The sequence below is a fragment of the Lithobates pipiens genome, unplaced genomic scaffold, assembly GCF_037356315.1.
Source record: "Lithobates pipiens isolate NorthernLeopardFrog02 unplaced genomic scaffold, aLitPip1_a1.2 Scaffold_16, whole genome shotgun sequence".
In the NCBI taxonomy this organism is placed as follows: Eukaryota; Metazoa; Chordata; class Amphibia; order Anura; family Ranidae; genus Lithobates; species Lithobates pipiens.
In genome coordinates this window covers 292,024,094-292,050,534 of record NW_027507748.1, presented here as the reverse complement: position 1 = coordinate 292,050,534, position 26,441 = coordinate 292,024,094, and the positions used below count along the sequence as shown (strand labels likewise).

General features: G+C 46.0%; 1 protein-coding gene across 1 annotated transcript in view; it reads right to left on the bottom strand.

Annotated features, from left to right (window-relative positions):
- LOC143982645 (putative helicase MOV-10) overlaps nucleotides 1-22,145 on the bottom strand; it is a 153,556-nt gene extending 131,411 nt beyond the window's left edge. Inside the window, exon 1 of the mRNA XM_077481543.1 lies at nucleotides 21,875-22,145. Within this exon, the coding sequence (XP_077337669.1) occupies nucleotides 21,875-22,005 (131 nt within the window). The 5' untranslated portion in view covers nucleotides 22,006-22,145. The remainder of the gene's footprint in view (nucleotides 1-21,874) is intronic.
- Between the last annotated feature and the right edge of the window lie 4,296 nt (nucleotides 22,146-26,441).

Below are 26,441 nucleotides of genomic sequence, written 5' to 3'. Positions count from 1 at the left end.
CCATCTCTGCTGCAGACAGTCAGTTCAAGGAATGTTCAGAGTGAGGGAGGGGTACCCTAGCTTTGGCAAATTGATTTTCAAAAATGCTAACTGCTCCATTAGCTGGGGAGACAACTGGGATCTTTGGGGTGACAGGATGTTTTCCATCACAGAAAACACCCGCTCATTTTGGACACTTGTCGGAGGGCAGGACAGTAGCTCCTTGGCAATATCTGTGAGGGCAGGCCACTCTTCGCTCTTCCCCTGCCAAAAAAAACATTGGATCTGTGGTGGGGTGCACTGGTGGGGCTGACAAATAGGACATGACAACCTCCTTTGCTGATATGGGTTTCTTGGGGTGCACTATGCTGGAGGTTCCCATTAGGGTGTCAAGTGCCTCAGCCAAGACAGAAGATGCTCCGCTGGCAGGAGCTCTGCTCACTTCACTAGATGTAGATGATGCATGGGAGAGGGGGTCTTCAATATCTTCTTCCTCCTCTTCCTCTTCTCCCAGACTTACCATCTGCCTTTCCCTGTGACGCACCCTGTCGATTAGTCTGTCCCGCCATGTTGTCAGAGCACTACACTGCACAGCCATTTTGCCCTTGATGCGAGGGTCACACATGGCAGCCAGCATCAGTTCTAGGCAAGAGGCGGTCGACTCCTGCGTGTGCCTGCCCAACTCCATCAGAAATGTGTTTAGCAGAGCCAACACATCAGGTTGAGGGCCACCACCAGGCAAAGGTTCCTCAGCCGACTTGAACTGCTCCAATTTGCTCTGAAGGTGGTTGAAGAGTGGGAGCACATGACCAATGCTGGCATCCTTGCGGCTTAGGTGTTCTGTGACAGAGAGGAAAGGTTTGAGGACTGCCACAATCTGCCAGATTATGGCCCAGTCCTCCCTGCCTAAAAGTCTCTCTATGCCAATGTTATGATCACAGGCCATGGCATGGAGAGCCTTCTGCTGCTCAAGGATGCGTTCCAGCATTGCTAGGGTTGAATTCCACCTAGTCCCCACATCCTGTTTTAGGCAGTTTTCTGGAAGGCCTGCCTTCCTCTGTTCCACCCTGAGGAGGTGGCTGTCCCTCACACTCCGATGGAAGTGGCCAGCCATCTTCCGACAAGAGTCCACCACTTTGGACAGCCTTCCATCACCGCCAGAAATGGTCTCCACCAACCGAAAACTGTCGGTTACCACCTGGTGGAGAAGGTGGGCTGAGCAGCGCACACCCACAAAGCTGCCATCCCTTACAGCCTTGACCATGTTGCTGCCTCCATCAGTGACAACATAGCCAATCCGGTAGTTGCTGTCTGCCTGTCCAAACCACTGCAACAACATTTTCTGCAGGGCTTGCAGGATGTTTTGCGCTGTGTGCTTTTCATCAAGCACCTCAGCGTGCAGGAGGAAGGAACGGTACCCATGTTTGTCAACTGCTGATGAGGATCCAGATGTTTGAACTACATCATGGGACACCTTGGCCTGCCACCAATGTGCCGTCAGGGACAGGAAGGCATGCTGGGCCCTACACGCACTCCACAGGTCAGTGGTCAGGTGCACTGCCTGTCCACCTGCCCTTCCAATCTCCTCCTTGAGCACCCCGACACAAGACCTGTATAAGGCTGGCACCACAGTTTGGCTGAAGGTCTTACGTGATGGCACACGGTACTGTGATGCAACAGCCTGCATCAATTGCTTGAAGGGCTCACCTTCCACCATGTTGAAAGGTGCTCCTCCAACTGCAATTAGCTGGCCAATCAGGCTTGTTATTTTATGCACCTGCGCCCGAGACATACCCTTACTCTGAAAGCCACCAAAATCTTCCAGGGTGGCCTGGCTGGTATGGATTGGATGCAGGATGGTAACAGCATTCTTTTCTGCCTTATACTGGCTGGTGGTGCTGGCACTCATGGTGGCTGTGGCGGTGCCACTATTGGTTCCCCTTTTGGTGTCTGGAGGAGTGGTCATAATACTTTTCTCCCCTAACAGCACTGCATGGTGGTGCACACGCATGTGCTGGTTCATACCACTATTACTGAGATGCCCTATGTCTCGGCCCCGGCTGACCTCCCTGCCACAGTGATTGCATTTGGCCTTCTGACCGACACCAATTCTTTTAAAATGCTGCCAAATGCTGGAACGGCAGCCACCACCTCGGACACTGCCTGATGGAATACCTTCCACTGCAGTGGTCACGCTCTCTTTCTGAGGTTCGGCAGGAGCGGGAGGAAGAGACCTGAACATCCCAGGTATTTTGGGTTCTGTGATGGATTGAGGTCTAATGGTTGCATTGGCCCATTCTGATGCTGGAGGCTTAGAAAGCACTTGGGCAGGGGTCTTTTCAGGAGAAAAAAGTAGTGGGGACTGAGGGGAGATACTTTCTGGGCTGTCGGTGGTGCCAACATGGGTAGAGGGCTGGAAATTAAATTTGTCTACAACAATGTCAGGAAAGCCTGCTTCCACCTCTTTCACATTGCCAAGGGAACAGTGATCATTAGAAGCAATAAACTCTGTCTCCTTGCTGACCACTGCCAAGCTCCCTGTAGTGCTGATGGTGATGGCACTGGCAGCAATGGTGGTGGTGACATCATCATGAGCCTCGGCCTCCTGACATGTTTCCTGCTGCATGGCCAGGATCTCCAGCTTTGGCTGCACAAATGTATGTGCACTGGGAACCCCTTTGGCCTGCCCTCTTCCATAAAAGGTACCAATGGGCAGCATGTTACCAGCAGCAGTGGCAGAGGTCCATCAAGTCCATCCTATGTGTGTGATTATATGTCAGTATTACATTCATTTCAGTTTTAAACTAAATGGGTTATTTTACAAGGTAAGGTTTCACATATACTTAAGGAAAAACATATACAAATTATAGAAAGTTTTCAAAAAATATGGAACAAAAATGGCAAACTGAGCCACATGAAAAGCCCTTCAGTTATATTTGGTAGGACAGAGGAAGGCCTGGAGCTGGATGCTCAACATAAGTGGTAGACATGTGCGATTAGTTTCGTACGAATCGCAAATTCGTACGAATTTCCCTAAATTCATACGTTCGGGAGGATCCGAAATACGAATTGCCATGCGTCTGAATTTTGTACGCAATACGAACTTTTGTTTACGAATTTCGGATCAGTTGTCGTCGCATCAACAACTCAGTAATTTTGCTTATTATGAGGGGCTCCCACCATCCTTGTGCTATGCTGACTTCCTCCTGGGGCTGTACCTCTGCTGTGCTCATTATGAGGGATTTCCACCATTCCTGTGCTGACATACTGAGCACAGCAGGGGTACAGCCCCAGGAGGAAGTCAGCACAGCACAGGGATGGCGGGAGCCCCGCATAATGAGCACATGGCTGCCATGCACAGCTGCTCCAGGTTTGCTCCCCCGCACTGTACGGGGTCACCGGGGATGTGCGGGTCACTGGAAATTGTTTGGTGTTACCAAGCATGTGCTCTCCGCACATCCTCGGTGACCCCAAACAGTGTGGGGTGATCAGGCGAATCAGCGATGCATGGCAGACAATCCGCTTCTCTCTTTTATTTTCAAATCTTAACGGAACAAACTGAAGAGAAGCTGATCCAGATTCTGTTCGCTACAAATTTTTATCAATTTTCCTAAATGTCTTTTTATCTGTTCTAGCAGTCATATGTGTAAATGAGAAGAATGGTGGGGGCACATTAGGGCACATTGGAGCACATCAGGGCACATTGGGGCACATCAGGGCATATTGGAGCACATTGGGGCACATCAGGGCATATTGGAGCACATTGGGGCACATCAGGGCATATTGAAGCACATTGGGACACATTGGGGAACATCAGGGCACATTGGGGCACATCAGGGCATATTGGAGCACATTGGGGCACATCAGGGCATATTGGAGCACATTGGGACACATTGGGGAGCATCAGGGCACATTGGGGCACATCGGGGCATATTGGAGCACATCGGGGCACATCAGGGCACATCGGGGCATATTGGAGGACATTGGGACACATTGGGGAACATCAGGGCACATTGGGGAACATCAGGGCACAGCGTTTACCAGCCAGCATGCAGAGTAGCGCAGGAAGCGTGTGTAATAAGTTCTCTCTCCGATCCTCCCTGGTGGCACCTCCTCTCTTCTCGTCCATCCCAGATGATGTCACAAGCAAATAGGGGTAGATGAGTAGCGAGGGGAGGGATTCTGTGAAGGAACGGGGACCAACTACTAAGACCAAATGGCCATCTCTGCTGCAGACAGTCAGTTCAAGGAATGTTCAGAGTGAGGGAGGGGTACCCCAGCTTTGGCAAATTGATTTTCAAAAATGCTAACTGCTCCATTAGCTGGGGAGACAACTGGGATCTTTGGGGTGACAGGATGTTTTCCGTCACAGAAAACACCCGCTCATTTTGGACACTTGTCGGAGGGCAGGACAGTAGCTCCTTGGCAATATCTGTGAGGGCAGGCCACTCTTCGCTCTTCCCCTGCCAAAAAAAACATTGGATCTGTGGTGGGGTGCACTGGTGGGGCTGACAAATAGGACATGACAACCTCCTTTGCTGATATGGGTTTCTTGGGGTGCACTATGCTGGAGGTTCCCATTAGGGTGTCAAGTGCCTCAGCCAAGACAGAAGATGCTCCGCTGGCAGGAGCTCTGCTCACTTCACTAGATGTAGATGATGCATGGGAGAGGGGGTCTTCAATATCTTCTTCCTCCTCTTCCTCTTCTCCCAGACTTACCATCTGCCTTTCCCTGTGACGCACCCTGTCGATTAGTCTGTCCCGCCATGTTGTCAGAGCACTACACTGCACAGCCATTTTGCCCTTGATGCGAGGGTCACACGTGGCAGCCAGCATCAGTTCTAGGCAAGAGGCGGTCAACTCCTGCGTGCGCCTGCCGAACTCCATCAGAAATGTGTTTAGCAGAGCCAACACATCAGGTTGAGGGCCACCACCAGGCAAAGGTTCCTCAGCCGACTTGAACCGCTCCAATTTGCTCTGAAGGTGGTTGAAGAGTGGGAGCACATGACCAATGCTGGCATCCTTGCGGCTTTGGTGTTCTGTGACATAGAGGAAAGGTTTGAGGACTGCCACAATCTGCCCGATTATGGCCCAGTCCTCCCTGCCTAAAAGTCTCTCTATGCCAATGTTATGATCACAGGCCATGGCATGGAGAGCCTTCTGCTGCTCAAGGATGCGTTCCAGCATTGCTAGGGTTGAATTCCACCTAGTCCCCACATCCTGTTTTAGGCAGTTTTCTGGAAGGCCTGCCTTCCTCTGTTCCACCCTGAGGAGGTGGCTGTCCCTCACACTCCGATGGAAGTGGCCAGCCATCTTCCGACAAGAGTCCACCACTTTGGACAGCCTTCCATCACCGCCAGAAATGGTCTCCACCAACCGAAAACTGTCGGTTACCACCTGGTGGAGAAGGTGGGCTGAGCAGCGCACACCCACAAAGCTGCCATCCCTTACAGCCTTGACCATGTTGCTGCCTCCATCAGTGACAACATAGCCAATCCGGTAGTTGCTGTCTGCCTGTCCAAACCACTGCAACAACATTTTCTGCAGGGCTTGCAGGATGTTTTGCGCTGTGTGCTTTTCCTCAAGCACCTCAGCGTGCAGGAGGAAGGAACGGTACCCATGTTTGTCAACTGCTGATGAGGATCCAGATGTTTGAACTACATCATGGGACACCTTGGCCTGCCACCAATGTGCCGTCAGGGACAGGAAGGCATGCTGGGCCCTACACGCACTCCAAAGGGTCAGTGGTCAGGTGCACTGCCTGTCCACCTGCCCTTCCAATCTCCTCCTTAAGCACCCCGACACAAGACCTGTATAAGGCTGGCACCACAGTTTGGCTGAAGGTCTTACGTGATGGCACACGGTACTGTGATGCAACAGCCTGCATCAATTGCTTGAAGGGCTCACCTTCCACCATGTTGAAAGGTGCTCCTCCAACTGCAATTAGCTGGCCAATCAGGCTTGTTATTTTATGCACCTGCGCCCGAGACATACCCTTACTCTGAAAGCCACCAAAATCTTCCAGGGTGGCCTGGCTGGTATGGATTGGATGCAGGATGGTAACAGCATTCTTTTCTGCCTTATACTGGCTGGTGGTGCTGGCACTCATGGTGGCTGTGGCGGTGCCACTATTGGTTCCCCTTTTGGTGTCTGGAGGAGTGGTCATAATACTTTTCTCCCCTAACAGCACTGCATGGTGGTGCACACGCATGTGCTGGTTCATACCACTATTACTGAGATGCCCTATGTCTCGGCCCCGGCTGACCTCCCTGCCACAGTGATTGCATTTGGCCTTCTGACCGACACCAATTCTTTTAAAATGCTGCCAAATGCTGGAACGGCAGCCACCACCTCGGACACTGCCTGATGGAATACCTTCCACTGCAGTGGTCACGCTCTCTTTCTGAGGTTCGGCAGGAGCGGGAGGAAGAGACCTGAACATCCCAGGTATTTTGGGTTCTGTGATGGATTGAGGTCTAATGGTTGCATTGGCCCATTCTGATGCTGGAGGCTTAGAAAGCACTTGGGCAGGGGTCTTTTCAGGAGAAAAAAGTAGTGGGGACTGAGGGGAGATACTTTCTGGGCTGTCGGTGGTGCCAACATGGGTAGAGGGCTGGAAATTAAATTTGTCTACAACAATGTCAGGAAAGCCTGCTTCCACCTCTTTCACATTGCCAAGGGAACAGTGATCATTAGAAGCAATAAACTCTGTCTCCTTGCTGACCACTGCCAAGCTCCCTGTAGTGCTGATGGTGATGGCACTGGCAGCAATGGTGGTGGTGACATCATCATGAGCCTCGGCCTCCTGACATGTTTCCTGCTGCATGGCCAGGATCTCCAGCTTTGGCTGCACAAATGTATGTGCACTGGGAACCCCTTTGGCCTGCCCTCTTCCATAAAAGGTACCAATGGGCAGCATGTTACCAGCAGCAGTGGCAGAGGTCCATCAAGTCCATCCTATGTGTGTGATTATATGTCAGTATTACATTCATTTCAGTTTTAAACTAAATGGGTTATTTTACAAGGTAAGGTTTCACATATACTTAAGGAAAAACATATACAAATTATAGAAAGTTTTCAAAAAATATGGAACAAAAATGGCAAACTGAGCCACATGAAAAGCCCTTCAGTTATATTTGGTAGGACAGAGGAAGGCCTGGAGCTGGATGCTCAACATAAGTGGTAGACATGTGCGATTAGTTTCGTACGAATCGCAAATTCGTACGAATTTCCCTAAATTCATACGTTCGGGAGGATCCGAAATACGAATTGCCATGCGTCTGAATTTTGTACGCAATACGAACTTTTGTTTACGAATTTCGGATCAGTTGTCGTCGCATCAACAACTCAGTAATTTTGCTTATTATGAGGGGCTCCCACCATCCTTGTGCTATGCTGACTTCCTCCTGGGGCTGTACCTCTGCTGTGCTCATTATGAGGGATTTCCACCATTCCTGTGCTGACATACTGAGCACAGCAGGGGTACAGCCCCAGGAGGAAGTCAGCACAGCACAGGGATGGCGGGAGCCCCGCATAATGAGCACATGGCTGCCATGCACAGCTGCTCCAGGTTTGCTCCCCCGCACTGTACGGGGTCACCGGGGATGTGCGGGTCACTGGAAATTGTTTGGTGTTACCAAGCATGTGCTCTCCGCACATCCTCGGTGACCCCAAACAGTGTGGGGTGATCAGGCGAATCAGCGATGCATGGCAGACAATCCGCTTCTCTCTTTTATTTTCAAATCTTAACGGAACAAACTGAAGAGAAGCTGATCCAGATTCTGTTCGCTACAAATTTTTATCAATTTTCCTAAATGTCTTTTTATCTGTTCTAGCAGTCATATGTGTAAATGAGAAGAATGGTGGGGGCACATTAGGGCACATTGGAGCACATCAGGGCACATTGGGGCACATCAGGGCATATTGGAGCACATTGGGGCACATCAGGGCATATTGGAGCACATTGGGGCACATCAGGGCATATTGAAGCACATTGGGACACATTGGGGAACATCAGGGCACATTGGGGCACATCAGGGCATATTGGAGCACATTGGGGCACATCAGGGCATATTGGAGCACATTGGGACACATTGGGGAGCATCAGGGCACATTGGGGCACATCGGGGCATATTGGAGCACATCGGGGCACATCAGGGCACATCGGGGCATATTGGAGGACATTGGGACACATTGGGGAACATCAGGGCACATTGGGGAACATCAGGGCACAGCGTTTACCAGCCAGCATGCAGAGTAGCGCAGGAAGCGTGTGTAATAAGTTCTCTCTCCGATCCTCCCTGGTGGCACCTCCTCTCTTCTCGTCCATCCCAGATGATGTCACAAGCAAATAGGGGTAGATGAGTAGCGAGGGGAGGGATTCTGTGAAGGAACGGGGACCAACTACTAAGACCAAATGGCCATCTCTGCTGCAGACAGTCAGTTCAAGGAATGTTCAGAGTGAGGGAGGGGTACCCCAGCTTTGGCAAATTGATTTTCAAAAATGCTAACTGCTCCATTAGCTGGGGAGACAACTGGGATCTTTGGGGTGACAGGATGTTTTCCGTCACAGAAAACACCCGCTCATTTTGGACACTTGTCGGAGGGCAGGACAGTAGCTCCTTGGCAATATCTGTGAGGGCAGGCCACTCTTCGCTCTTCCCCTGCCAAAAAAAACATTGGATCTGTGGTGGGGTGCACTGGTGGGGCTGACAAATAGGACATGACAACCTCCTTTGCTGATATGGGTTTCTTGGGGTGCACTATGCTGGAGGTTCCCATTAGGGTGTCAAGTGCCTCAGCCAAGACAGAAGATGCTCCGCTGGCAGGAGCTCTGCTCACTTCACTAGATGTAGATGATGCATGGGAGAGGGGGTCTTCAATATCTTCTTCCTCCTCTTCCTCTTCTCCCAGACTTACCATCTGCCTTTCCCTGTGACGCACCCTGTCGATTAGTCTGTCCCGCCATGTTGTCAGAGCACTACACTGCACAGCCATTTTGCCCTTGATGCGAGGGTCACACGTGGCAGCCAGCATCAGTTCTAGGCAAGAGGCGGTCAACTCCTGCGTGCGCCTGCCGAACTCCATCAGAAATGTGTTTAGCAGAGCCAACACATCAGGTTGAGGGCCACCACCAGGCAAAGGTTCCTCAGCCGACTTGAACCGCTCCAATTTGCTCTGAAGGTGGTTGAAGAGTGGGAGCACATGACCAATGCTGGCATCCTTGCGGCTTTGGTGTTCTGTGACATAGAGGAAAGGTTTGAGGACTGCCACAATCTGCCCGATTATGGCCCAGTCCTCCCTGCCTAAAAGTCTCTCTATGCCAATGTTATGATCACAGGCCATGGCATGGAGAGCCTTCTGCTGCTCAAGGATGCGTTCCAGCATTGCTAGGGTTGAATTCCACCTAGTCCCCACATCCTGTTTTAGGCAGTTTTCTGGAAGGCCTGCCTTCCTCTGTTCCACCCTGAGGAGGTGGCTGTCCCTCACACTCCGATGGAAGTGGCCAGCCATCTTCCGACAAGAGTCCACCACTTTGGACAGCCTTCCATCACCGCCATGTTGAAAGGTGCTCCTCCAACTGCAATTAGCTGGCCAATCAGGCTTGTTATTTTATGCACCTGCGCCCAAGACATACCCTTACTCTGAAAGCCACCAAAATCTTCCAGGGTGGCCTGGCTGGTATGGATTGGATGCAGGATGGTAACAGCATTCTTTTCTGCCTTATACTGGCTGGTGGTGCTGGCACTCATGGTGGCTGTGGCGGTGCCACTATTGGTTCCCCTTTTGGTGTCTGGAGGAGTGGCCATAATACTTTTCTCCCCTAACAGCACTGCATGGTGGTGCACACGCATGTGCTGGTTCATACCACTATTACTGAGATGCCCTATGTCTCGGCCCCGGCTGACCTCCCTGCCACAGTGATTGCATTTGGCCTTCTGACCGACACCAATTCTTTTAAAATGCTGCCAAATGCTGGAACGGCAGCCACCACCTCGGACACTGCCTGATGGAATACCTTCCACTGCAGTGGTCACACTCTCTTTCTGAGGTTCGGCAGGAGCGGGAGGAAGAGACCTGAACATCCCAGGTATTTTGGGTTCTGTGATGGATTGAGGTCTAATGGTTGCATTGGCCCATTCTGATGCTGGAGGCTTAGAAAGCACTTGGGCAGGGGTCTTTTCAGGAGAAAAAAGTAGTGGGGACTGAGGGGAGATACTTTCTGGGCTGTCGGTGGTGCCAACATGGGTAGAGGGCTGGAAATTAAATTTGTCTACAACAATGTCAGGAAAGCCTGCTTCCACCTCTTTCACATTGCCAAGGGAACAGTGATCATTAGAAGCAATAAACTCTGTCTCCTTGCTGACCACTGCCAAGCTCCCTGTAGTGCTGATGGTGATGGCACTGGCAGCAATGGTGGTGGTGACATCATCATGAGCCTCGGCCTCCTGACATGTTTCCTGCTGCATGGCCAGGATCTCCAGCTTTGGCTGCACAAATGTATGTGCACTGGGAACCCCTTTGGCCTGCCCTCTTCCATAAAAGGTACCAATGGGCAGCATGTTACCAACAGCAGTGGCAGAGGTGGTAGCGCCACTTTTGCTATGAATTGTGCTGCTGGTTCTATGAGGTAAATCCTGGAACAGCTGGCGACATGCAAATGTCTGCTGTTTGCCAGGCTCTTTACCTTCAGCAGTCTTCACTCCCAGTCGCCTCAGCTTTATGGGAGGTGAGCTGAGCTCAGAGGACGCAGAGACAGAACATCCCACCTGCTGCTCATGTACACAGCTCATAGCTCTCCCTCTCCCAGCAGCACTCTTACTGCTTTTTTGGCCTTGTTTGCTGCTCATTTTTCCTTTAAAATTTAGAAAAATGTAGACAAAAAAAATATGATTTTGATTGCAGCAAACTAACACCAAAATCACCAAATGTACAAAAAAAATATTATACAAACAGAAAATAACAAAATATTAACTAAATAAAACAAGAAATGAAAAAAAAAATTATCTCTCAAAACCAACCAAAAAACCAATAAAACCAGAAACTAAACACTAAGAGATGATACACTTGCAAACTACAACTGATATAAACTAAAATGAACAATGAAAAATTAAGGATTGCAAAGATATTCGCTCAGATGCACAGACAAATAATCGTGTGATCTGCTCCACTACACTAACTAACCCACAAAGGGAAGTCATATGATTGGGCCTGCCCTGTAGGCCTCAGCAGCAGAAGAAAACCTCTGATTGGTCAACCAAGTCACATGTTGTTTCCGTAGTAACGAAATTTGGACATATTGTCATATTGAAGTATATATTTTTTCCTTTAAATTCATCGTAAAGAACGTTCGTACAAGTTTACGAACCTAACGACAATTCGTATTTCGTAAGAATTAAAATTGAATTTCGGACACGAAATACAAAGTACGAATTAATTCTAACACGAACCGGAACGTAACGGAACAAAACAAATTTATTGACGGCGCCCATGTCTAAGTGGAAGGCCAAGGTGAATAGATTTGCAGTTAGACTTGAATTACCCATAGGGTTAACAGTGAGTTTTGTTTAAAAAAGTTACAAGATCCTACCTGATTGGAGAGAGCAGGATGGGGCAGGATGGGACCATAGTGGAGTGATAACAGGGAGGTGGCTTGGCCTTGTGGTCAGTTGGAGCTGTGACAGTGGCAGACGAGCTTCTCCCACTTGCCCTCCCTATGTTCTTGTTTGTGTTGGCCAACTTATGCACACCCCTTTAAATTTTCCAAATTTTGTCATGTTACAACCAACAACAATTTTTTTTTATTTTATTGGGATTTTATGTGATAGACCAACGCAAAGTGGCACATAATTCTGAAATGGAAGGAAAATTATAAATGGTTTTCATTTTTTTCTACAAATAAATACCTGAAAAGTGTGAGGTGCATTTGTATTCAATTGGATTTAAGTCTGGACTTTGACTGGGCTATTCTAATAAATGAATATGCTTTGATCTAAACCATTCCACGATAGCTCTGGCTGTATGTTTAGGGTTGTTGTCCTGCTGGAAGATGAACCTCCACCCCAGTCTCAAGTCTTTTGCAGACTCTAACAGGTTTTCTTCTAAGATTGCATACATATAAAAAAAGAAGGGGTTTTGTCCCCACCAAGACAGTGGGGAACCAGAGGACCAAATGAGTGACACAGCATACAATGTTGGGATAAATAGAAAAAATATATATATTTTTTTTTAACCAAAAATTTTTATTAGAGTTTGCATGGTACAAGTATAAAACATTAGACATGGAGAAATGTAGCATTGTTGTACACAATTAAAACAATGTTCCGCATACTCACAAGAAATGAAACTGCAGTATCCTATTAGAGCTATTATAGGATTAAAACCTCAAATGGCCTACTAGGAGGCCCAGCCTGTCACCCCATATGGGTACACACTGTGAGCAGGCTTAACACTGGAGTAGGATTAACTGAAAAGTAGTTCCTTTTGACCTTACTGAGGGTCAAGGGCGATGGCTCAGGTAAGTATGCATCTCATTAGATTTATTACTTATTACAGCAAAACTTGTTCATAACGCATAGGGAAAACAGTAAACAAGAAACTTCAATACAACAAAGATACAGTTTCATCTTTGGGTACTACCCCTGGGTTAGAATGGGTGAGATTACCTCTACTTACACTGCAACTGGATGTAACGTGTTCCGAATTATGGCAACTTAGTTCCAAGATATGGTTCAACATGTATATCTTTGACCTAGATCACAAATGCAGAGAGGCGTATTTGGAAGAATCCCAGGTCTCCCAGTATTTATGGAAACCCGGAGTTCTTCCTTCTTTGTATGCTAACAGTTTTTCCATGAGGTATATATTGTTTACTCTGGTTATTACCTCCTCTAAGGAAGGGGGTGTGGGGGACTTCCATTGTCTTGTCAGGGAAATTCTGGCAGCATAAAGGATATTAATCACTATTTTTCGCAGCAGTGGGGGGAATTGTTCTATTGAAAGGCTGAGGAGTGCCAAACCTGGGTCGAGATTACACCTGGATTGTGTGATGTCTCTGATCAAGGATTCTACTTTCTTCCAATATGGGGTGATAATTTCACAGCTCCATAATGTATGGAGAAGATTCCCAGTGTGCTGGCAATTCCTCCAGCACAGAGGGGTTGTGTCTGTGTGCATTTTATGGATGCGTAGTGGAGTTAGATACCATCGGTGGAGTATTTTATGGGCATTATCCCAATGATCTATACAGGCAGAGGATTTTCCATTATATTTTAGTGCCATATGCCATTGCGAGAATGAGTATTCCTTCCCCAGTTCTCTTTCCCAATGCAACATGCAGGGCAATTTGGAGTTCAGGTACAGAGGGTTTGCTAGTCTATAAAAAAGCGAAATCCCCTTTCTGCAGTTACAGCGTTTGTTTAGGAGGAAACCCCATAGTGCTTGCGGAATTTCTACAGGATTAGTTGCATTGGACACATTATAATGCTTAATTTGGTATAGCCTATATAGGTCTGCTAAATCTCTTTGCCCGTCAAGGAGTGCAAGAAAGTGATTGCCTGATTGTTTCCAGTGATGTGTTGAGAAATTGGGTATGAGGTATTGGTAGCTTGCTAAGGGAATTTGTAGTTTGCTCATCGGTATGTCAGTGAATTTCCTTTGAGTCAGTGCCGACCATGCCTTAAGCGTGGCTTGTACAGTGGGGTAGTTGGGGGTAGCTGATTTGTGGTGTATACTAGCCACCATAGCTAGAGCTGGAAGATCGTGCCCAGGGGTGATAGTACGTTCTATGTCCGACCATTTATTGTCAGATTGACAGGAGAACCAGTATTTCATTTGGTCCAATATAGCTGCATGATAGTAAGCATGTGCGTTAGGGAGTCCCATTCCACCAAGGTATTTAGGCTTGTAAAGTTTCGCTAAGGCTATTCTAGGTTTTTTACCTGCCCATATAAATTTGTTTAAATGTTTGGCTAATTGAGCAAAGAACTTGTAGGGTATAGGGATTGGCAACGTCCTGAAATGGTATAGTAGTTTAGGCAATATTTGCATTTGATAGGCCGCTATTCTTCCCACCCAGGAGAGATGTAATTTAGCTATGTGGTTCATTTCGTCAGCTAGTTTATTCAGCAGGGGGGGGTAGTGTTGTGAAGGTATGTGTCAGAAGCGGGGGGGGGGGGGAAGCTGTACACCTAAATATGTGATCGAGGGAGGGTTCCAGTTACACGGGAAAATATTTTTTAGGTTGTTTTGGGTAACCGATGATAAGTGCAGACCCAGTGCATAGCATTTATTAGTATTAACCTTATAAAAGGATACTTTCCCAAAGTTACTTATCAGATTTTGAACTCCAGTAAGGGATGTGACAGGGTCTGTGACAGTGAGAATGACGTCATCAGCAAATAGTCCTATTTTATGGGTTTCTGCACCTATCTTAATTCCTTTTACAGTTGCAGCGCTCCTGATACTCTCCGCTAATGGTTCTATGACAAGCGAGAAAATTATGGGGGACAGTGGGCACCCTTGTCTTGTGCCATTAGTGAGATTAAAGGGGTCAGAGAGAAGGCCTGAGTTATAAACTCTTGCTGATGGATGGGAGTACAAGGACATGATAGCTGTGTGAATTTGGCCTGATAGTCCGAATTTCTATAGGGTCTTAGATAGATATGGCCAGTTTACCCTATCAAAGGCCTTTTCTGCGTCTAAGGCTAGAAATACGCTAGGGAGGTTGTTAACTTCAGTGTATCGTAGGAGGTCGATCATACGCCTTGTCCCGTCTGGTGCTTGCCTGCCTTTAACAAAGCCCACTTGATCTAAACCTAGGAGGGTAGGGGTAACATTCATCAGTCTATTTGCTAGTACTTTAGCATATATTTTTAAATCGGAGTTCAAGAGTGAGATTGGCCTAAAGTTCTGGGGGAGGGAGTTGTCTTTGCCTGGTTTCGGGATCGTAACTATGATAGCTTGTAGCATTTCCTTGGGAAAGGAGCCTGTGGACATAGCAGAGTTGAAGACAGTCGCTAGTTTGGGGGTCAGAGTAGTCGTAAGTGCTTTATAGTATTTGGCCGAGAAGCCGTCCGCCCCTGGGGATTTATGCATGGGCAACGTTTTGATTACTGCGGTCACTTCCTCACAGGTAATGGGGGAGTTTAAAGCAAGCAGTGTGGGGGTATCTATTTTTGGCAATTTAAGATTATGAAGGAAATTATCAATTTCTGTGTCAGAGGGCTGGTGAGTGTCAGGGTCCTGGTCAAGGTTATATAATGAGTGGTAGTAATCTTTAAAGGCGTTCGCTTCGGTGTCTTTAGGATTGCGAAAAACCTGTTGTGAGTTATGGTGCTTGATGAATGGTAGATTCGTTTTAGCCTGTCTTTTTTTAAGTTGAGAAGCCAGTAGCTTACTTGCCTTGTTATCTTGTGAATAATAGGATAGTTTCAGTCTCTTAAAGTATAAGTCGTGGTTAACTTTAATCTCTTGTCGTAGATCTTCACGACATTGAGTGAGCTGTTGGAGTAGGGTGGGGGAAGTGAGAGTCGGGTTTTTGTGTAGACTCTCCAATTCAGCAATTTTATCATGGAGCTGTGTTATGCGGTGGGTTTTCTTTTTGCGTTCCCTCGAAGCTATCTGTATGAGGACACCTCGGGTGAAGGCCTTGTGAGCGCACCATACCATGGCTGGGGAGGACTCCTCAGTATCAATTAATTGGAAGAACTCCTTGACCTTTGTTTCTATCTCGTCCCTAATAATGGGGCGAGACAGGAGAAAGGTATTGTTACGCCAGAGTGGTCTGCTAGTAGTCTTATTAAAGTCCACAACCTCAAGTGTCACAGGTGCATGGTCTGACCAGGTGATGCTGTGGACATCCGATCTAACCACATTTTGTAATACATGCATATCCGTGAGAAAATAATCAATCCTCGAGTAGCTGTTATGCATTGCAGAGTAATACGTGTAGTCCCTCTCCGTAGCCCTGGTGCAGCGCCAAGGGTCAAAAAGTTTTTCTTCATGGCAAAAGCTGTCTAGACAGGGACGCTGCCTGAGGGCCACAGAGGAGGAGTCAAGATCAGCATTCAGTACTATATTAAAATCACCACATAATATTAGGCTACCCTTTTGCAGAGATTTCGCCTTTTGCACGACTTTGCGGACAAAGCGTGCAGATCTGACATTTGGAGCATATAGATTTACCAGCGTATAAACAGAGTGATTAAATTCAGCAATCAATATAATATACCGACCACGGGGGTCAATATATTCGTGCAACAAAGAAAAAGTGACAGTGTCCTTCACAGCGATTAATACACCATTTTTTTTCTTCAGGTCATTAGCAGTAAATACATGGGGGAATTTGCCATGTGTGCATCTAGGTGGGTTAGCACTGGGGAAGTGAGTTTCTTGTATGCAAAGAATATCGCAGTGCATGTCGATAGCAGATTTCCAGAGTGTTCTACGTTTATGGGGGCTGTTAAGGCCTCTCACATTGTGAGACATAATTTTAATGTTCATTCCAAAGCAGTAGGGCTATTCGTTGCCATCCAAGTGTAAATGGTAGGAGTAGAGTCAAAGATTTGGTAGTAATGCTCAGAGGAGTAGTACGTGTCAATGTCACTGACAGATATGGTTGGGGAGTTTGGAACAGGGAGTCGGACCTCAAGCGGTCAACAATTAACTTGGGGAGAACAATCATAGGAAGGTCCAGTGAACTGGGTACAGGATTCATCCTGCAATAATAGAAGGGGGGAAAGAAACGAACAATAGTAGCCGTTCAGCGGGTGCTTAAGTGAACCGATGCCTGACTAGGTAATTGCATCAGCGTAGGCACTAGAAAAAATATTAAATGTATTGATTAGTTAAAAATTCAATAAGCTACCCAACGGGAGATAATAGTTAAAGCGGAGGTCCACCCTAAAGTGGACCTTCCACTCATTGGAATCCTCCCCCCCTCCGGCGCCACAATTGGCACCTTTCAGGGGGGAGGGGGGTGCAGGTACCTGTACAGTACAGGTATCTGCACCCACTTCTGGCGTAGATTCTGCAGAAGGTATGCCCCTTTCCGCAGAATCTACACCCATTTCCGAAAGTCCCCCGCTGCCTGCTGGGAAACACACGGATCCCAGAGACAGCGGGGATCATCCTTATTGCACAGCGCGACTCGCGCATGCGCAGTAGGGAACCGGGAAATTAAGCCGAAAGGCTCCACTTCCTGATTCCCATACCCAAGATGGCGGCGGCAGCACCCGAGAGACGATCGAGAGATCGGCTTCGGGTGCCGACATCGCGGGCGCGCTGGGCGGATAAGTGCCACTATTTTAAAAATCAGCAGCTGCAGTATTTGTAGCTGCTGGCTTTAAAAAAAAAAAAAAACTTCGGACTCCCGGTGGACTCCCGCTTTAAGACACATGAACATGACATACAGTATATCCGAAGGCCACTGCATTAAATGGCCACAGGATATGGCAACACACAGCACAGGACAAAAAACAAAAGAACAACAAATAAAAAAAACATATAAACAATCATCCGGACACCAGATACCTATGCGCCGATATCCATGCCACGACTGATATGTCGTTTGCACATCTGTGAACATCTGTGCAGAGGTCCCTGGGGGGCTCGAGCCTACTGTGTACAGGTGGAAAAAGGGAGATGGGATGGACTGATGAACAGCATAAAGTAACTGCTGGCTGAAGATGGAGAAAACCCACAAAATGGTGATATGGATATATAGTAAGAGAACATTAATCGCTAATGAATAATGATTAGTTACATAGGGAAGGAGTTGCTAGTATGTTGGTGGTGTAGACATGAAGTCCTAAGCCAGGTCTGATAAAGGGCTGTGTGGTATTCTACACGTGCGCAATTAGGACTATATCACTAGGGCAACCAGAGGAGTAAACCCGAGACAACCGTGAGTCACACTGCAATTAAAGTCCTAAAGCAGTCTATATTAGAACTGCATCTCTGTTCATCCATCACAATGACAAGCGCAAACTTGCAGTCATTATGCAATGTAACGTATACAAAGATCTGGCTTCACCATACTCAGTGTGATATATCAAGCAGTGTTAAGTAAAGGAGCCGGCCATACAGTGCCCTCCTGAAACAAAACTCTTCACGGTAAGACAGCTTTGGATAGTGACCTCATGTTCTTTGTCCACAAATCCGCCAGCTGTCCCTCGGTATGGGCACTGAACAGCGCATATATCTTCTCCAAATTCAAACTTCTTAGCACTCTTTGTGCTGTGCAGCATCCATCCAGACTCCCTGGCTCTCCGTAGGCTCACTTCCTGGACATGATGAAAAGGAAAGGCATCATGTAACCCTGGTGATGTCAACACGTTTCGAAAAAATGAATCACGTAGCTTCGTCTGAACTTCTAGGTTTTCCCTGTATTTGGCTCCATCGATCTTCCCATCAACTTTGACCACCTTCCCTGTCCCTGCTGAAGAAAAGCACCCCACAACATGATGCTACCACCACCATGTTTCACGTGGGGATGGTGTGTTCAGGGGGATTTGTAGTGTTCGTTTTCTGCCACACATAGCATTTTGCTTTTAGGACAAAAAGTTAAATTTTTGTCTCATCTGACCAGAGCACCTTCTTCCACATGTTTGCTGTGTGTCCCACATGGCTTCTCGCAAACTGCAAATGGGACTTCTTATGGCTTTCCTTCAACAATGGCTTTTTTCTTGCCACTCTTCCATAAAGGCCAGATTTGTGGCGTTCACAACTAATAGTTGTCCTGTGGACAGATCCTCCCACCTGAGCTGTGGATCTCTGCAGCTCTTCCTCAACCTCTGAGGGCTTCACAGAAAAGCTGTTTTTTATTGAGATTAAATTACAAACAAGTGGACTCTATTTACTAATTAGGTAACTTCCGAGGGCAATTGGTTCCATTAGATTTTAGTTAGGGGTATCAAAGAAAAGGGGGCTGAATACAAATGCACACCACACTTTTCAGATATTTATTTGTAAAATAAATTTGAAAACCATTTATCATTTTCCTTCTACTTCACAAGAATTTGCCACTTTGTGTTGGTCTATCACATAAAATCCCAATAAAATACATTTACGGTACATTTGTAACATGACAAAATGTGAAACATTTCAAGGGGTGTGAATACTTTTTTTAAGGCACTGTAGTTAAATTGTCCTCAAGTTGATGTAGTTGCGGATGTGGGCCGTGAAATGGAATTATGGCAAATACAGCCAATAAGTAAAATACAGGTGGCTTCAAAGATCCGAGACCTATAAGGAGGTTAGTTATTGATAGGGTTGTTGTTATGTTCTCATAATGCAAAATGTATTTGGTTAAAAAGATTGACATTTTGTATATTGCTATTTAATAAATGGCTGCTATGGTCTTTCAACCCCAAAAGAATGTTTCCAGTTGCCTGGTTATCGGGAAACAGAACAAGGGTGCACACACCGCTTCAGGCAAAAAATGGACACACCCGCCTGGTTATTAGGAAGGTTATAATTTTGTTGGGTGACACGACAGCCGCAATACGTTGCAATACATCAGTCCTGAAATCATGGGCACTACAATACAGCACATCATAAAAAAGAAACACTGCTTTTATTGCTACTTCTTGCAAAATAATTAATAGTGAATGTGTCGCTTTTATACTTGTTGCTAAAATATATCAGCAGTATTTGCTTGAGGTTCCAAGCACATTGGACTTGTAGCTCTGATGCATGAGGCTTCAACGTTTAGGTGTGGCTAGACGGCACTCTGCGTTCTAGGAATTCGTCTCTATGCACACGCTGTCCTAAACACAAGTACTGATAGGTGCACTGTCCAGCCACAGCAGATGTCAGTCTCTCATATAGTTTCACAGTGCGGCTAGACGGTGCACTTGTGGATTTCACCCACACCTAAAGGCCAGAGCCGCATAAACCAGGGCTAAATGTGCAGCGAGCATAGGGCCTTACTGTTAACATGTACTTACAAAGAACTACTAAGAGCAACTGCAAGTGCCATACATGCATCTTTCTATACAAGCAATACCTTAAAGCTGGAGTATGGCCTAAAGCTATTTTAGTACATTTACACAGTGGAAATAAATAATCTGTAATGAAGTGTGCACAATCTCTGGCTACTGAAGCATTTGTTAAATCCCTTACTTTTCAGCCCACAGTCTCCTGTCAGTGCTGAGTGTCCACTGCTGAGACTTGTAGTTCTATCTGCAGTACACTGGTCACAGTGGACCGTTCGCTCGGTACCTCATCCAATCAGAAAAAGCCTTAAATTGTTTTCACAGAATATAAGGCATTCTGTGGTTGGAGGATGATATTCATTCATTAGCACCTCCTCCATTTTTCTGTGGACAGGCCACCTATGATCCTTCATATAATATAAAACAATAAAAGTCCATGCAACAGTCTGGAACTGTTTTTAATCTAAATTTCCAGATATTTCTGTGTTAGCTTCAACACTAGGAGCAAGTCCCCATAATTAAACTTGTGACATGTAGCTGGTCAGACAACAGTTTTACATTTTTCCATTGACAGTAGATCTTTCCACAATAGTTCACAGGAGATTTTTTTTTTATCAAACTCTTGTTTATACGTTATAGTTTAAAGTAGAAATGAAGGCACAACTTCTTTTTTTTTTAGCAAAAATATACCATTTCCTCCCATGAGACTTTTTAAGGCAAAAAGAATAGTATCATAAAAAAAAAACAGCACATACTTTATTCAAACCACAAAAGTCTTTTAAAACCATTCTTGCATAAAATATTTACATTCTGGCACCCTGATACAAAATGCAGGTGATATAGAGTCATTACAGCACCTAATTACCGGCTCCTCCAACCTCCAGATCCCCCAGAGGGAAGACACCTGAACAAAATATTATTTGTAATGCCACGTACACACGATCGGAATTTTGGTCAGAAAAAGCTCTGATGGTTTGGCCGACGGAATTCCGACGGGATTTCACTCAAGTTGTCTTGCATACACACGGTCACACCAAATTCCGACCGTCAAGAACGCAGTGACGTACAACACATACGACAGGACTAGAAAAAGGAAGTTCAATACCCAGTAGCCAATAGCTTCCATCTCGTAGTTGAATCTGAGCATGTGTGAGTTTTTGCGTGGAATTGCATACACACGATCGGAATTTCCGATAGAAAGTTTTTCCATCTGAAAAATTGAGACCATGCTCTCAAATTTTTGCAGGCGGGAATTCAGGAGCATACACACGGTCACATTTTCCGATGAAAAGCTCTCATCTGCCTTTTGCTGGCCGAAATTCCGATCGTGTGTACGCAGCATTCGTTTTTTTTATTTTGGTTACAGAAAAGGAGGGTTAAAACTCCTGTCAGGTTTTTTGCCACCTGTTTCCCTTTTCCCTTTAATTTCTGTCCCATAGCCAAAACAGGAAGTGAGAGGAAATCCCTCCAAAGTGAGGGAATCCCTGGTTGTCACCAGATACTAGTGTCACTGTTTGAAGATCTCTTGTCTATTCCTGTTATAGTGACAACCCACATTTTGGGATTTTTGGAATAAATGGGGCACAGACTGCAGTATAAAACAAACAGATGTTGTAATCCTTCTCCCCTCTATCTTTCGCTAAAATGTTTTGCCTTTAGTTATACTTTAAGACAAATTAGTCCTATAATGTATGACTTGCCGAGGGTCATCCCTTGAAAAACTTTAGACCTGCCATACAATTGCTTTAAGGACTGTTTTCTAAAATCATGCTAGTGATTAGAATTTTGCAGAGTTGAGAATAGCTCTGAGCATGTGAAACTTGTCTAGATTTGCCCAAAAAATGGCACAAACAATTTAAAATGAATTTGGTTACGCATAATACAACTTACTGCTTTTACTGCTGCTAGTAACAATAATAATAATAACCATAATGATAAAAATAACAAAATGCCCTTACGTCTTTTGAAATTCAATATAGATTGTTTTCAGTTTTTCTTTGTTGGTAATATTTAGTCTGTCTGTTTCTTCCAGATGTTGTAGAAATTTATTTCCAGATTGGACACCAGCTTTCAGACTTTTTCGTGGCATTTTTCTTCTTTGTAGTTAGTATGCTCCAGTGTAGTGGTGAAATTGTAGATAGTCTGTGTCCCTGAGAATCAATGGACAAAGAGATAATCTGCAGTTTATATATACAAAGCAGGAGTGGCTTAGAGAGAAAGGAGACTGGAAAGGACGACGCTTGTGAAAGTGAAACGAAAGTGAAACTTTGTGTAGCAGAAGCAGCTGAGTCACACAACATGTGACATAAAAAGCTGAGCTGTGGGCTTGAGTTGATGGCACCAGTTTACATTAGAGACTATGGAGAATAAAGTGGTGGCAATTAAATTTTTTTACGTCGCACCATATTTGTGCAGCTATTTAATGAATGCATATTTTCAAAATAAATACACTAAAATCATTTTTAGTGAAAACAATCACGATATTTGTACATAATTTTTGTGTCAAATAGATACTAAACATATCAGGTCTTAAAAATGAAATTGTGAAAAACTATGGTACCCAAAACTAAAAAAAAATAATAATAATCTTTTTTTTCAATTTGTTTTCTTTTTTTTTTATGTTTTATTACATTTGTTTTCTTTTTTTTAATGATTTTTTTTAACACAATGTGACCAGAGCCATACGGACACTGTACTACTCTGGGGAAGTGATCAGGATTCTTTTTTTTTACACATTCTGATTGCTTATAGCAGTGAATTTCCCTGTTATAAGCAAGCATTTTTACTGAATGAAATAGATTCATTCCATGTGTAATATTGTGGTTAGCTGTGATTGGCCACAGCTAATTACTTGGTACAGATGGGCTGTGATTGGCCCTGCCTTTACCATGTGATTAATGTGACCAATCACAGAGATCAACACAATTGCACCCAATTAACTTTTTTCTGGTTCTGATAAAAAAAAAGGTAAGATTATAACTCCCATCTGGTTTTTACTGCTATTGGAGGACCGCCAGAGACCTTTGTTCCTTTCGTAATCAGACTGCTTTCACTAGACAAGAAATGAGGAAAAATCTTCAACAGAAACACAGAAAGCAATAAAAATCTAAAAAGGGTTCTAACCTTTCCCTACACTAAGAAAAACATTTAATTCCTTTCTTTGCTGCCGTTGGGGAATTCCTTTTTAGCAGCAAGTCAAATCAGCCAAATAGAGAGTAGCCGCACCTTGCACCTTATACTCTGTATAAGATTTCATAACAACATAGTATGTTAGTATAGTATAACAACAGAGTATAGCTGAGAATCAATACTTTAGTAAAACAGTTGAACAAAAACAGCTACTTGTGATTATTCTTATAGAATAGGGTGACCAGATGTCCCTGGTCTCTGGAAACTGTCCCCAGACTGAGGACACTGTCCCTGGAGTCCCAGAGCAGGCAGGGGCGGCACTAGGTGCAGGACCGATCCTGGGCGGGTGCTGAGGCAGAGGGGGGCACCGAAGCCAGTGGCATACCAACGGGGGGCGATCCACCCCGGGTGACACACACTTGGGGGTGTGAGGCCGGAGTTGCCCGCCATGACAGCTTTAATTTGAATCGCTGTCCATCTCCTGGTTTGGCTCATTTGATAGACAGCACACTTGTCCAATGCCAGGACATGTGCTGTCTATCATAGGTAGAAGTTGATCCAGGAGGTGGGACTTGTGTGATAGCGGGTGCCCGGCGATTCAAATTAAAGCTGTCACAGCTGGTGATGCCGGCCTGTGTGATGATCCGGCTGGCTTTCCTCTTCCTCTCTTCTCTCTGATCCCCTGCACTAGTGAGGCTACATAGATGGGCACTGGTGAGGCTGCATTGCTGGGCATTGGTGAGGCTGCATTGCTGGGCACTGGTGAGGGTGCATTGCTGGGCACTTTTCAGGCTGCATTGCTGGGTACTGGTGAGGCTACATTGCTGGGCTCTGGTGATGCTGCATTGCTGGGCACTGGTGAGGCTTCATTGATGGGCACTGGTGAGGCTGCATAGATGGGCACTGGTGAGGCTGCATTGATGGGCACTAGTCAGGCTGCATTGTTGGGCACTGGTGAGGCTGAATAGATGGGCATTGGGGGGCTGCATAGACAGGCACTGGTGAGACTGCATTGCTGGTCACCGGTGAGGCTGCATAGATGGGCACTGGTGAGGCTGCATTGCTGGTCACCGGTGAGGCTGCATAGATGGGTGCTGGTGAGGCTGCATTGCTGGTCACTGGTGAGGCTGCATAGATGGGCGCTGGTGAGGCTACATAGATGGGCGCTGGTGAGGCTACATAGATGGGCGCTGGTGAGGCTGCATAGATGGGAGCTGGTGAGGCTGCATAGAGGGGCACTGGTGAGGCTGCATAGATGGGCACTGGTGAGGCTGCTTTGCTGAGCACTGGTGATGCTGCTTTGCTGGGCACTGGTGAGCCCTGCATTCTTTATGTAGCGCATTGCTGAGCCCTGTAAACTTTATGTAGTGCACTGCTGAGCCTTGCATTCGTTATGTAGCACACTCCTGAGCCCTGCATTCTTTATGTAGCACACTCCTGAGCCCTGCATTATTTATGTAGCATGCTCCTGAGCACTACTTAGCCCTCCATATGCTTATTAAATAAATTACCATTTGCCAATAAAAAAAAAATATGTCCCGGGATTAAATTTAAAAAATGACGTACAACACGTACAACGGCACTATAAAAAGGAAGTTCAATAGCCAGTGTGCCACTCTTTGGGTTCCTTCTGCTAATCTTGTGTTTATCTCGTGTTAGTAGAAGTTTGGTGAGAGACGTTTTGCGCTTTTGAGCCTCGTGCTTTTCAGATTGTTACTGCACTTCAGTTTGTGCTTGTGGGTTCGTATCTGGTTTTACGTATTTGTTTTCCAGTGTGCTCTTGTCTGCTTGTTTCTGATTTTCAGCTCACTCTTCTCAGGCCTTTCTGAGTTTCAGTGCGTTCTGTTAGTTCATTCTGACCAGCCGACCGATTTGAAGCCATGTTGCGGATACGTATTAATCATAGAGTTCGTGCTGTGCAGGGGCTCTGTGTTGGGGTTTACTTTGACCCAAGCCCAGTCCATGAACAGGACGGGGAGGAGTTCATGGATGAAGAATTGGTTACTCCAGCATGACCAATTTTCTCACATTGCTTTGTTGTGGGAGATCCATGAGACTATTCCTGATGATTTCAGGAATTATCTCTGGATGACGGCCCCTGTTTTTCACAGTTTGTTGGCTTCTCTGTCCCCTTATATTATGAAGCAGGACACTCGCATGCAGCAAATTATCACTCCCGAACAGAGGCTAGTCACCACGTTGCAGTACTTGGCAACAGGGAGAAGTCTGCAGAACAGAGGCTAGTCACCACGTTGCAGTACTTGGCAACAGGGAGAAGTCTGCAGGACATCAAGTTCTTGACAGGCATCTCTCCCCAGGCTCTGGGAATCATTATTCCAGAGACCTGTTCTGCCATCATACAGGCCCTGTAATGCTAATGTATTGTATTTCTTTCATCATTCCCTAAGTACCATGATTGCAATATGCTGTGAATGTCCCCTTTATCCTCATGCATGCTGGAAGTTTTTAAACTTTCTTTTTTTCCTTCATGTATATTTGCCTTCACTAACCTCCCCAGCATGCTATCCTGGGCCCATACACGCCTAACCTAGTCACTTAGCAATGTATTTTGTCAGCTCCATTGTAGTGCTTTTCCCTAAGAACCCCCTAAAATGTGTACAAATGTTATTTGTGTGCTAAAATTGAGGCAGAGTGCCAGAGGCTTTTTTTTGGGGTCCCAAACTCATTTGGAACCCTCCCTACCCCCAAACGCTAAGTCAACCAATACCAATCCTCTATCTGCTGACTTTGCCAAAGCACCAATGCATGTTATGAAAGGGCCTCCCTGAATCCTTTCAAATGGTACTGTTTAAAGTTTTGTTCTCCTATTATCTGGATTGGTAATTTCAGAATGTAAAAATGTGCTTCAATTTGTACAGTGTGTATTTATATTTTTGTATTGTGACAATTCTTACCTGTCCAGTGGGCTGATAATAGTTTAAGTAAGGAGGGGCTGGCCAAAGTAATACACATTATTTATGCATTCAGCTCTCAATGAAGTGGAGAGGGTTACCTGTCCAAAACACTTCCCCCCTAACATTTTTACAATGGGCCATCAGAGGGGGTGAGGAATCTGATAAGTGGACCTTAGATTTTTATTTTTTTAATACTCCTTCAAATAAATGTTAAAGCGGGAGTCCGCCGGGAGTCCGCGTTTTTTTTTTTTTTTAAAAGCCAGCAGCTACAAATACTGCAGCTGCTGACTTTTAAAATAGTGACACTTACCTGTCCAGCGCGCCCGGCGATGTCGGCCGTCGCCATCTTGGGTATGGGGATCAGGAAGTGGAGCCTTTCGGCTTCATTTCCCGGTTCCCTACGAGTCGCGCTGTGCAATAAGGATGGATCCTCTGCCTCTGGGGATCTGTGTGTTTCCCAGCAGGCAGCGGGGGACTTTCG